Source organism: Aphanomyces astaci (genome assembly GCF_000520075.1).
Source record: "Aphanomyces astaci strain APO3 unplaced genomic scaffold supercont1.73, whole genome shotgun sequence".
NCBI lineage: Eukaryota > Oomycota > Saprolegniomycetes > Saprolegniales > Verrucalvaceae > Aphanomyces > Aphanomyces astaci.
This window is the reverse complement of record NW_009798336.1, coordinates 9,796-20,827: the sequence shown is the minus strand read 5'-3', so window position 1 is coordinate 20,827 and position 11,032 is coordinate 9,796. Positions and strand designations below refer to the sequence as shown.

Below are 11,032 nucleotides of genomic sequence, written 5' to 3'. Positions count from 1 at the left end.
TTTACCACACAAGTAAATGTTTTTTAATAATTTAGAATCTCAAATCTATGTACTTTTACCACACAAGTAAATGTTTTTTTAATAATTTAGAAGCCCAAGTAAAGCGTGAGCATAGTTCGGACGATGACTACGACAGCGACAAGCCCCCAGAGCGTCGTAAAAAGCGCGCAAAAGTTACGAAAGCCTCTAGTCAAGGCGAGGCGTTGGAAGCCGGTTTTCTCGCCATAAAGGAGGGACTTATTCACTTGGGAACGTCGCTGTCTGCTGCGACACCGAGTCCTCCGCCCCCGCCTGCTTCCAGCGCAACTCTGGACGATGTATTGCGTGCAATTCAGGGCCAATCTGACACTATGGCGCAACTCCTTGCTCATTTGGTTGCACGCAAGTAACAAACAAATAATGTAACGGTGATTGCAAAGTATTTTTCTGTTAATTCAAATATTAGCTATTCCACGACGTTTCAACACTGCAGTCTTGCGAATGAGAGGATTTGTTTCAGTTTCACTTGGATCAGCAGGTTGAAAATACAAATTTCTGTCACGCCGGGGGCACGGTTCAGAAAAGAGTCCGTCATTGAAATGAATTAACATGTTATGCAACACAAAACAACATGTAGTGACCGCAACAGTTTGTTCGAGAGATTTTTGATTCATCACTGTTTTCAGAATTCTAAATCGTTCTTTCAAACGGCCAAAAGCACATTCAACAACCATACGAGTACTTGACAATCTAAAATTGAAATGTTTTTGAACTTTTGTCAACACTCCACCTTCCTCATGCGGCAAAAATGGGGTTAACAGCCAAGGAAGCAACGTGTATCCAGAATCACCAAGCAGAAAACATCCAGTCGGCACAAGTCGTCGAATAGTCTGACCAACTACAGATACTTTCCAAATCTTTTTGTCGGAAAATGAACCGTGACGAATATCCACAGACATAAATACCATTCGTGAATCAACAATCGCTTGCACATTCAATGAGGGATCACCATTTCGATTGTAAAATCCATCATACTCCAATGGTCGCTGTATATCAATCAGAGTGCCATCAACAGCTCCAACAACACCAGGCATTCTTTGAACTTTATAAAATCCACGTTCGACACGATGCCATGCACGAGAGTCCATAGGAAAATGAATCCATTTGTTTGCATTAGAGGAGACAATATTGACGAAAGTCGAAACCACAGTCACACACCACGACCTAGCCATACCAAATGCACCAGCGGTTTCACGGTATCCTCCCTCAGAACCCAAAAAATAAAGAAAGACAGCAACTTTTTTTTCAAACGAGTGGACCGAACGACGTCGGGAGTACTTTGGCAATCGACGGCGAAGCCACACAACTATCTTACAGAACGCTCGTTGGTCACAACGAAGGTTGTCACGAAACCATTGCTCATATCGAGGGTCACCAAGCATGTCATCAAAGTTGACATTCGCAATAGTCAGAATGTTGTACTTCGAAGAGGTCGAGCTGGTAGCTAAAGAAATGCATACAGCACACACAACCGCGGCAACAACACCTCTCAAACCATCCATGGCACTCGCAACCATTCAAAGCAGGAACACCAAAAGCAGGAATGGCTTCCCAGACCAGGTAATTGGGCACTATCCGAATAAAATTTATCCGTACAAAGCAGGAATGGCTGAAAGCAGGAACGATTTTTCACAGACCAGGCCCTAACAAGATCAGAAAGTAGCAGTCGATTTCAATTGTGGATCCGATGTGGACGTGGTTTCAGGAGAAGGAAGATGACATTGGTGACGACATCGAAGGCCGTGAAGATAGATAGGAGGACTTGGAAGACCGGGATATTTGTGCGTCCATGTCGCGAACGACCACTGCATACCCCTCAAAAGGAACGCCGTCGAATCGAACACTCAACGAAACGTCTGCAAGGCAATGACGCTGGGGCTTTCCGTCGATTCTGTCTATTTCAAGGCAGCGAAGCGTCGTTGGAAATGAGTTAACTGCGTCAAATTGACATTTTAGGGCACAAAAAGCGTTCGCGATATTGATGGTTTACCTTAAGTTATTCTGGTTTGTCCAGTAGTAATCGAAGAAGACCGTCATTTTCTTCTCGATACTGTACTGTAGCTAGTAGTAATTGAAGAAGAATGTCATTTTCATCTCGCTACAGACACAATCTACTACCGGAAGTCCACGTTAAAGCTCTGACAACAGCACTACTGCTAAGTACCGGAAGTACTCGTTCTACCGGTAGCTCTGGCAAGAGAACTACTGTAGAGATGGAAAGCGGGGACTATAATGTACTTCGAAGTAACTCCTTGGCCATACAGGCGCCTTAAATGTTTATTGGGATTCCAACAAACCCATGTGGAAAGCCACAGGAATTATCACACACATCACGTTTGAAGAACTCCAATACAAAAAGTCTGTCGAATAAAAAAACTAAGGGTAGCTTTGGAAAATATAAATCCAGATGCAAATTTTTGCTCCCAGAAGTGCCTGAAATATCTAGTAATCGATTTGTATTTGAAATTATAAAATAACGTTAAAGAATTGGTGAAACAATTTTGGCTATGTATTTCGCGAATGGTCGTAATATCTTAGTTTTGTATGCGTGTAATATTAATTTACAAAATATTATACTTGGATGTCATGACGCATTTAAATTTATATACGAACTCAATTCTACTTTAAATTTGAGCGCATTATAATAAAATGCTATTTGAAATTTTATTGGACTACATAAAAATGATCATAGTTTTGAACGTCAAGATGGTTTCCTGTTCCATTGGCTGAATAAAATCATATCCAATGAAATGGCCTCATTACAGAATGAAGCCATTGGAATGGATAGAATGACAACCGTTCGCGATATTGATGGCGTTCGCGATATTGATGGATTGCCTTATAGGCAAAAGGGCATGTTGAGCACGCATGTTGATTTTGTCCATTGGCTGCAAGTTAAATCATCTATTGGACGAAATATTTCACGAAGACAACTCGACTTACGAATTCCAATCATAAGTCATTGACTGTAGGAGTATCACTGATGTAGGAGTATCACTGATGTGATGCAGTGCCACAACATAACATGAAAGTTTAAACGACCAAGTTTAGCTTTGCTTCACGACATCGCGCCACCGTCTCACCAAGTACAGCCTGCCACATGAACTACCCAGTACAATCAAGGACGCCTTTCGCACGTTTCACACGAGTAGCGTGCGCAGTGACGTATTTCGACACGCGATCGACTCGAACATTGGTCCTGGTGTAGGTAGCTACAGGTGACACGCGGCAGGCCCATCAATAGAGCCAGTAATGTAGCGTTGTCGCATTCACAGTAAGTACTACTTGTAGAAGGTGTGTTTCGTAAATACCCAGATAAAGGGAAATATTTTTATAAGTTTCTAAAATCCGTGATAGTATCGTTTGTCATCCAACAGCATCCAAATGCCATCCAACATTGATATTAGGTCATATCCTAACTAGTACTCCTCCATTCCATAAAGATGGCGACCTCTTGCTCTCAGAACGATTTCTCTGCCAAAACTAGCCCAAAGTAGAAGGGGAAACTAGCCAATAAAAAGACGATTCAGGGGCTATTTTCAGATCTTTTTTATTGTTTCTTGTCGCTTCGCAACTAAGGATCAAAACTCGAAGCGCAGACCAGCCAACCTTTAAATCTCCGTAACTCAGTCATTTTTTATACAATCCTTTTCGGATCACGCGCAAACGCTTCTTCTCGTTGCGTAGATACACCTTTCTGGAAGAGGAATTGACGACGAAACAAGATGCCTCGTGCTACGACCAAGCAAGACCTCCCTGACGAACGAACGACTTTGTACCACTGACTTGTCCAACATAAAGTGGGAAATCGGCTACCCCAGGGCAAGGCATCGGAGCTGCTGCGAAAGTACGGCATCACAAAACACACGCTATCGAGGATTTGGAAGCGTGGGCAGCAGACGAAAGCGTAAACTGACCTGGTCAATGCCACCCGTACGAAGAAGGCGAGGTGCGGTCGGCCACCCAAGCGATCAATGGCAGACATGGAGAGGCCGATCAAGGACGTTCCTCCACACTTGCGCAAGTCTCTGACGTCCTTGGCGGTCTACAGTGGAATTTCTCCAACCACTCTGTATTTCATGAAAACCAAGTCTCCATCTTTATGGAATGGAGGAAGTATATGAGATTAAATTAATTAATACTAGCGACATTGACCCTCCTCACCGAGGTAAATAACAACATCCGGCTCAAACGCCGCTACCATGATGCCGCCCCCATGGGCCATGATCGACGCATCCGTGCCCGCAGGGCTCACCTTGCAGCCAAGACACTACAATGGCACACTCGAAGGATCTCCTCACTACCCCCCGCCCTCCCCCCTCGTGTAGGCTACGCCGACCCTCCACTTCGGCCACCACGCCTGCCTCCGGACCCAGGGATACCTCCACCAGCGGCCTAAGCCTCCTTATCCCCTGGAACCACAACTAGGTTTGCAAGTAGTTAAGTCCGCTAGCTGCCAATGCAGCTAGTACGCGGCCGAGGCCATTAAGTACCCGCTGAGTGATTTTAACTTTACAGCGTAATATCAATATCAATACTAGCGACATTGACGATTTGGTCGATGACGCGGAGGTACTTGTGCGTGTACGTCCGCGTCAAGTGGTTGGTGTCCTTCATGACGGGTCGTCCGAGGTCGCGTGCACCATCCCACACGAGTTGGACAACTACTGCTGCAGTACAGATAACGAGGGAAATACTACGTAGTAATTGCCAAGAGGTACTGCGCAGAATCTCGGAATATTAATCGCCATCACTTGAAGTGTGGATAATTTCGCACATTCTAGCCAATAGTTGACTGTTTTCACCTACTGTATAATGTCAAGTTTGTATCAACAAATAACAGAAAATGGCAATTATTCTGCAACACGACCAACTGTTTGTAGATAATATCGAAAAGAAACAACTACTCCGTAATTAATTTAAGTGATGTACTCGCCCACAGTTACCAAATTCTCAACGATTCATGTAGATTATAGAACGTTATATGTATAAGCTTATTGTTAACTCAAACAATCGAGACAATCGCTTCAATAGAGTCTGCGCGAGAAGTCATATCTTCATGGCGACATCGACGATTTGGTCGATGACGCCGAGGTACGTGTGCGTGTACGTCCGCGTCAAGTGGTTGGTGTCCTTCATGATGGGTCGTCCGAGGTCGTCCACCACCCCACACGAGTCGTTCCAGCAGTAGTTGTCCGAGTAGTCTATCAAAGTGGCGTTGGCAGCCGCGGTGGCCTTCTCGATCAGCCCCAGTAGCCACTTGTGTTTTAGTCGAAATGCGGCCTTGGACACGGGACTCACGTCGCCGACGTCGTTGCCGCTGAGCATGTGATACGGGTTGAACTGTTCACCTTCCACGTTGATGGTGGCTACAAACACCTTGATGCCCAGCCCTGTCAACTTGGTCATGTCTTGCTGGAACTTTTTCATGATGGTCACCACGTCCTTGGGGCGCTGGTACGTGCACTTGTCTTGGTATCCCATCTTGCAGCACTTAGGCGTAGGCGCAACGCTTTGGTCTGAGTCCAATCCCCCAGGGCGGAGGAACTGGGGCCAGTTCATCGAGTGCAGAAACACTTTCGGACGAACTTTCTCCACCACTGCCATGACACTATCGTAGTGCTCTTGGCAGGTCAAGGCGGGTGTCCCGTCCAATGTTTTGAACACAACTGTGGGGAAGTTGGACCGGTTGCGGGCGCCGTGCCTGTCCTGGAACGACCGTAGAAACCGCGGCTTGACCTGATTCGCGTGCGAATCGCCGTAGGCAAACACGAGGTTTGACTGGTTAGGGTTCATAATCATGGTCAGGTGGGTGGTGCCGAAGGGACCGTCAGCGGGCGCGGGTGCAAAGCCCACGTCCACGATAAAGTCCTTAGGGGCGGCCATGATCTTGTCGTACGAAGGGTTAGCAATCCGACTGAACCGGTTCGAGTTGGGGGCATCGGAGGACCCGATTATATCGTCGGGGGTTGCCACGGCGGCGGCCACCACCTGGTCCAGCACACTCAGATACTTTGCTGCAAACTTGGGCGTGAACACGTTCGAGTTGCGCCGGACGGGCACGCCGCTCGAGTCTACCACTCTGCACGTGTCCTCCCAGCACAAATTCTCGGAGTAGTCGATGACGGTGGCGCTGGCTCCAGTGATCGCGCCTTCCACGAGGTCAATCAGCCACTTGTGGTTGGTTCGAAACACGGAGCGGTTCACGCTGCGCACAGAGCTGTCCAAGATGAACTTGGGGTCGAACTCGTTGCCTTCGGGGGTGATAGTCGTCACAAACACCTTAGCCCCGAGAGTTACCATGTCGGTGAGGTCCCTCTGGAACCGCGTCAAAATGGCTTCGACGTCTTTAGGGCTCTGACCCATGCACGAGTCGCCGTAGCCCTGCAGACAGCACGGCGGGTTCTCGTGTGCTGGCTGCGACGCAGCCCCCCCCGGATGCAGATGCGCGAGCCAGTTGATGCTCATAAACACGACATTCGGCTGGACTTTTTTGATCATATCGTAGTCTGGCCACCAGATGCACTTGGTCAGCGTCGTGTTGACGGACGACTTGAATGCGATGGTGGGAAAGTCGATGGGGTTGGTGTGCAACGCCAGCTGGTGGAACCGCGGCTTGACCATGTCCAAGTGCGCATCTCCCAGAGCGATCACGAGCGCCCGGTCTTCTTGGCCGGGGTTGATCAGACGACCTTCGGCACTGTACTCGACCATGTGCTGCTTGGGAATAGGAAGCCCAATGTCTGGCAGAATGTCGAGCTCCGCCGCGCTGATCGAAGCATGCGTCGGCTCTTTTGGGGCATTCTCGCGACTGACGTTGGGGATGTCTGGCACCAGGCCGACTGTGACATTGGGCGTCAACACCGCGCGCGCATCCATGGCTTGCTGTGAGTACGAGAACGAGTCTGGACTTGCGAGGATGATCCCTGCCAATATGGACATGCCCAGCATGCAACCCATTAGAGCTGGCACAACCCACCGACCCTTGTGTCTTCTCAAGCTGTTTTCAACGTGGTACAAGGAGCTCAGACTCAAGACAAACGCCAACCCGAGCATTGCCATGGGTGTCATGTAGTTGGGCCGGAGGTCCGGGTTAGGAAACCGCAACTTTGCAAACACTAATAGTGGCCAATGCCACAAGTACAGGGCGTAGCTGAGCTTGCCCACAAACACCATGGACGGCAGACTGAGCACCGATTGGTTAAACCATGGAGTAGGACCTACGAAGATCAAGAGGGCGGCTCCCAGTGTGGGCAGAACAGCCCAGTAACCGGGAAAGGCGGAGGATTCGTCCAGACAGGCAAAACCCAGCAAGATGCAGCCGAGCCCAACCCAAGACAAGGCAGTGGTTTGGTGGTCGCTGGTGGGTTTGCTCACTGGTTTGGAGCTGGTAGGAACAGACGCGTACTGGGTTTGGGTGAGGCGAATGTGGTTCACATACGCCAGTAGCCCCCCCACGCCCATCTGCCAGAACCGACTCAGGGGAAAGTAGAACGAGAACTTGTTGGTGCCGTGAAAGCCCAGAAAGAAGATGTTGCAAGTGAAACTCAACGCCAGCAGCACCACCTGCATCACCACGGCCGACCGCACCGACAGCCGCGTCAGAATGGACACGAAGCACGGCCAGAAGATGTAAAACTGCTCCTCCACGCCCAGCGACCACAGGTGCAGAAGCGGATTCTCCTTGATGTCGTCGTCAAAGTACCCGCGGTCCAGAAGCATCACCTGGAGGTTGGCGCTGAACATGGTGCCCGCTAGCATGGTCGTGGCCAGCGCCTGGAGTTTGGCCGAGAACATGTAGAGGCAGCCCAGCCAGAACGTTAGAGACAGCACGAGGAGAAGCGTGGGGTAGATGCGGCGGATGCGGCGGCTGTAGAAGCTCCCGTACGTGAATGTTCCCTTGGTGCACTCTTTGAAGAGGATGCTCGAGATTAAGTAGCCGGAAATGACAAAAAACACGTCCACGCCGATGAATCCGCTGGGAAATATCTCAGGGTACGCGTGGAACAGGATCACGGGCACCACGGCCAGCGTCCGGAGGCCGTCGATGTCGGCGCGATATTTGATCGGATGCGGCGCTGCGTCTTTGATATCTTTCATTGGGACGTCTGATGTTGGGCCAGCGGTAATCGGATGGAGCAAGGCATCATCGCGGGCAGTGTGACGCGGGTGGTCGTTGGGTGGCATTGGAGGTTCCACGTTGATGGCCTGATGTGAAATTGTGCTGTGCAGGCATGTGGTATAGTGCTGGACGTAGGAGTTCGGCAGGTTCAACATTTTGGCTGTATATACGTATAGACCTACCGGTAGGTGGAGATGCTCGTATGAGTAAGCGATGGTATTTCAGACAAATCAACATACACATATCACATTCATCGGTAACATACTAAGCTTCTCCGTTCCGAAATACGTACTATCTCGTTTCACCATATGAAGTTGTACAGTTCTGGTACTGTATTTATGCTTCCCTTTGAAAACCGTTCTGCCACGACACGAAGTTACTACACAAATTCTTCTGAGGATAAGAAGCGGTGATATGTACTAGTACATACTAGTAGCATTTACTTTAGTTTGACCTACTCCCATGTGCAATTCTCAAACGAGCTTTTCATACATAGCACTTCGCAGGAACATGTATCCGAAACACATACTGATGATACCGTACTTATCTACCGGTCAGAACAACATGTTCTAATTTAGGACTACGTACTACGTAGTAGTAGAGGACAGCATCTCCACCATAGGTCCCTATCCCAAAACTTGTTACAATAGTGGTACTTTTGAAGTTGCGGATTATTTGGGATTGACCCGGGGAGATGAGGGAAATATGGTATTCAGATGACATTCTACGAATTAATCCATTCGTGTGAAGAAACCCTTGTGCTGCGCTTGGTAGTTGCCATGTAGGACGAGGAATTAGTATTTGTCGCCGACGCTTCTTGGTTTACAAATGCAATCGATTATCCAAAGTATACGGATAAAACTAGTATGTACTATAGCAACATACTAGCAAACATTCATGAAGATTCACCAATCTTCGAATCTTCGCCGAATTCAAAATTTGTTACCTTTGAGCGAGGATATCGCCGCTAATAGTAAGCTATCCGCTCTGATTTGAATCGATTTTGTTAGACCGCACTATCAGCATACTGCTACATATAAATTCTTTGAAATGTAGATGGATGTTGGCTTTTGAATCTGACATCCACAACACGCATTCAGAGCAAAAAACGACGAATTCGTTGGTTTGGACTCTCCATCATTGGTTCAAATCAGCATTCGATGCGAATTGCAACATGGATTTCAGAACCCTGTGTTGTGAAGAATATGCTGGCGCAATATCATCATTCAAACGTCTGTTCTGGTGGATTTATCGTCCTTTCTACAAGGACATTCGGGATTGGTATTCGCAATAACTGGATTTCATCTAACGTTAGTAGTTTGAAACTCTCTGTATTAACAGTGTAAGTACTAGCACGTTTAATTTTACTTCATTTAAAAATTCTATAAGATTTATGTCTTAAAATATGCATTATTGACATCGACATCACAACTATCCGGATAAGGCAGCAAGCGGTTAAGCATTTGGTTCTAAGTTTTGATCCGGTAAAACAGCATACGAATCTGCCGAATACCATGTTTCCCTCATGTCCTGGCGTTTTTGTATTTTTTAGGCCGTGTTCGGAGAAAAAATGGATTCTATATCGGCAAGGTGTGTACAGGTTTTTGCTATACTCAGTTTTCACTGGCTAACGTAGTATGTGGATTTCAACCAATACAAGCACGTCGTGGCCGGCTAAGTCCGCCTAAGGTAGCTGTATATATACTAACGTTACGTAGTAAGTCACGACAAACGCAAGGCCAGGTGATCATGTATTTTGAGGAACCGGTACCTACACTATCCAGTACGCGGAGCGCTTCATTTTGTGGAGAATTCCCGATACCGTCGCGACTTTGAGGTAGGTCTCGTCGCGTTTGCGCTTCTTGTTGCGTCCGGTCAGTTGTGGGCCAAGCACGCGAAAGACCACGTCAAACGACTCGATGACGTGGCGATCATATGGACGGTCGTGGTCGTGGGGCTTGGCACCAGGTTCGGCTTCGAAAATGTCTTCCATTCGGCACATTGCGTGTTTCCAATGGACGTACATGTTCTTGGCCGCTCAATCGCCAAATCACTACTGTGGATAATGTGTAGAATCATTTCCCAAAAACCACAAGATCCAACCTGTGTGTAAACTCACACTGGGGGACTGAAATTTCTCCTGTGGCAGATGGAATTTCCCACCCCAGAGGTTCAGACGACGCCCATTGCATGTCAGCGTTGGTGTTCGTGGTTGGGGCCGTCCGTGAACCGAAATTGGTGAAATTGCGTCGCCGTTGGAATGTGCCATCGGTGGCGTGATGTCACTAGTATTTGTTGGTGAAATTACGTCGCCGTTGGAATGTGCCATCAGTGGCGTGGTGTCACCAGTATTTGTTGGTGAAACCACGGCGCCGTTGGACGTTGCCGTCGTTATCATCGCCGCCGTCGCGTTTCCACTCGGTGCGAGACTATAAATGTCGAGTTCCAATCGTGTTTTGTGCAACGTTTTGACAGAATCCGGATTCAAAAACCTGAGGCTTCAGGGCAGTGGTGATGTTCATGATAGAACAGGGTGTTCTGACTGCCTCCCAACAACTCCACGCACTGTCACCGGAATCAGGTGCCCACAGAGCAGCAAGAGGCTGGCGGTTAGAAAGTAAGCGTAACCACCTATGGTTACACCATCTGATGTCCGGGACTAAACTCGTCGGACATCCCTCTTAGCGGGTCCTACGAATTGATCCTTCCGCACGACATGCCGGGGAAGAGACCGGATGGATCGAGTAACCACCGGGATGCTGTCACCCCCCGTTGTCTGACCTGTAACGATTGGAGCGTCCTCCGTACATGACGGGACTGGTCACGGGCTGAGAGGCCGGAGTTTATGCTCCTTGGCGTGGGCCAAAGGGG

The 11,032-nt window shown here is 48.3% G+C and overlaps 2 protein-coding genes across 2 annotated transcripts; both read right to left on the bottom strand.

Moving 5' to 3' along the window:
* Positions 1 to 4,997: 4,997 nt before the first annotated feature.
* On the bottom strand, positions 4,998 to 8,259 carry H257_15644 (hypothetical protein; the record flags this gene model as incomplete). Its single annotated transcript, XM_009843815.1, has 1 exon — positions 4,998 to 8,259. A coding segment is annotated over one exon (3,171 nt), but the record flags the coding sequence as incomplete, so codon positions are not given.
* Positions 8,260 to 9,932: 1,673 nt separating this feature from the next.
* Positions 9,933 to 10,187, bottom strand: H257_15643 (hypothetical protein; the record flags this gene model as incomplete). The annotated part of the gene is made up of 1 exon (XM_009843814.1): positions 9,933 to 10,187. The coding sequence occupies one exon, from the start codon at positions 10,185 to 10,187 to the stop codon at positions 9,933 to 9,935; it is 255 nt and encodes an 84-aa protein (XP_009842116.1).
* Between the last annotated feature and the right edge of the window lie 845 nt (positions 10,188 to 11,032).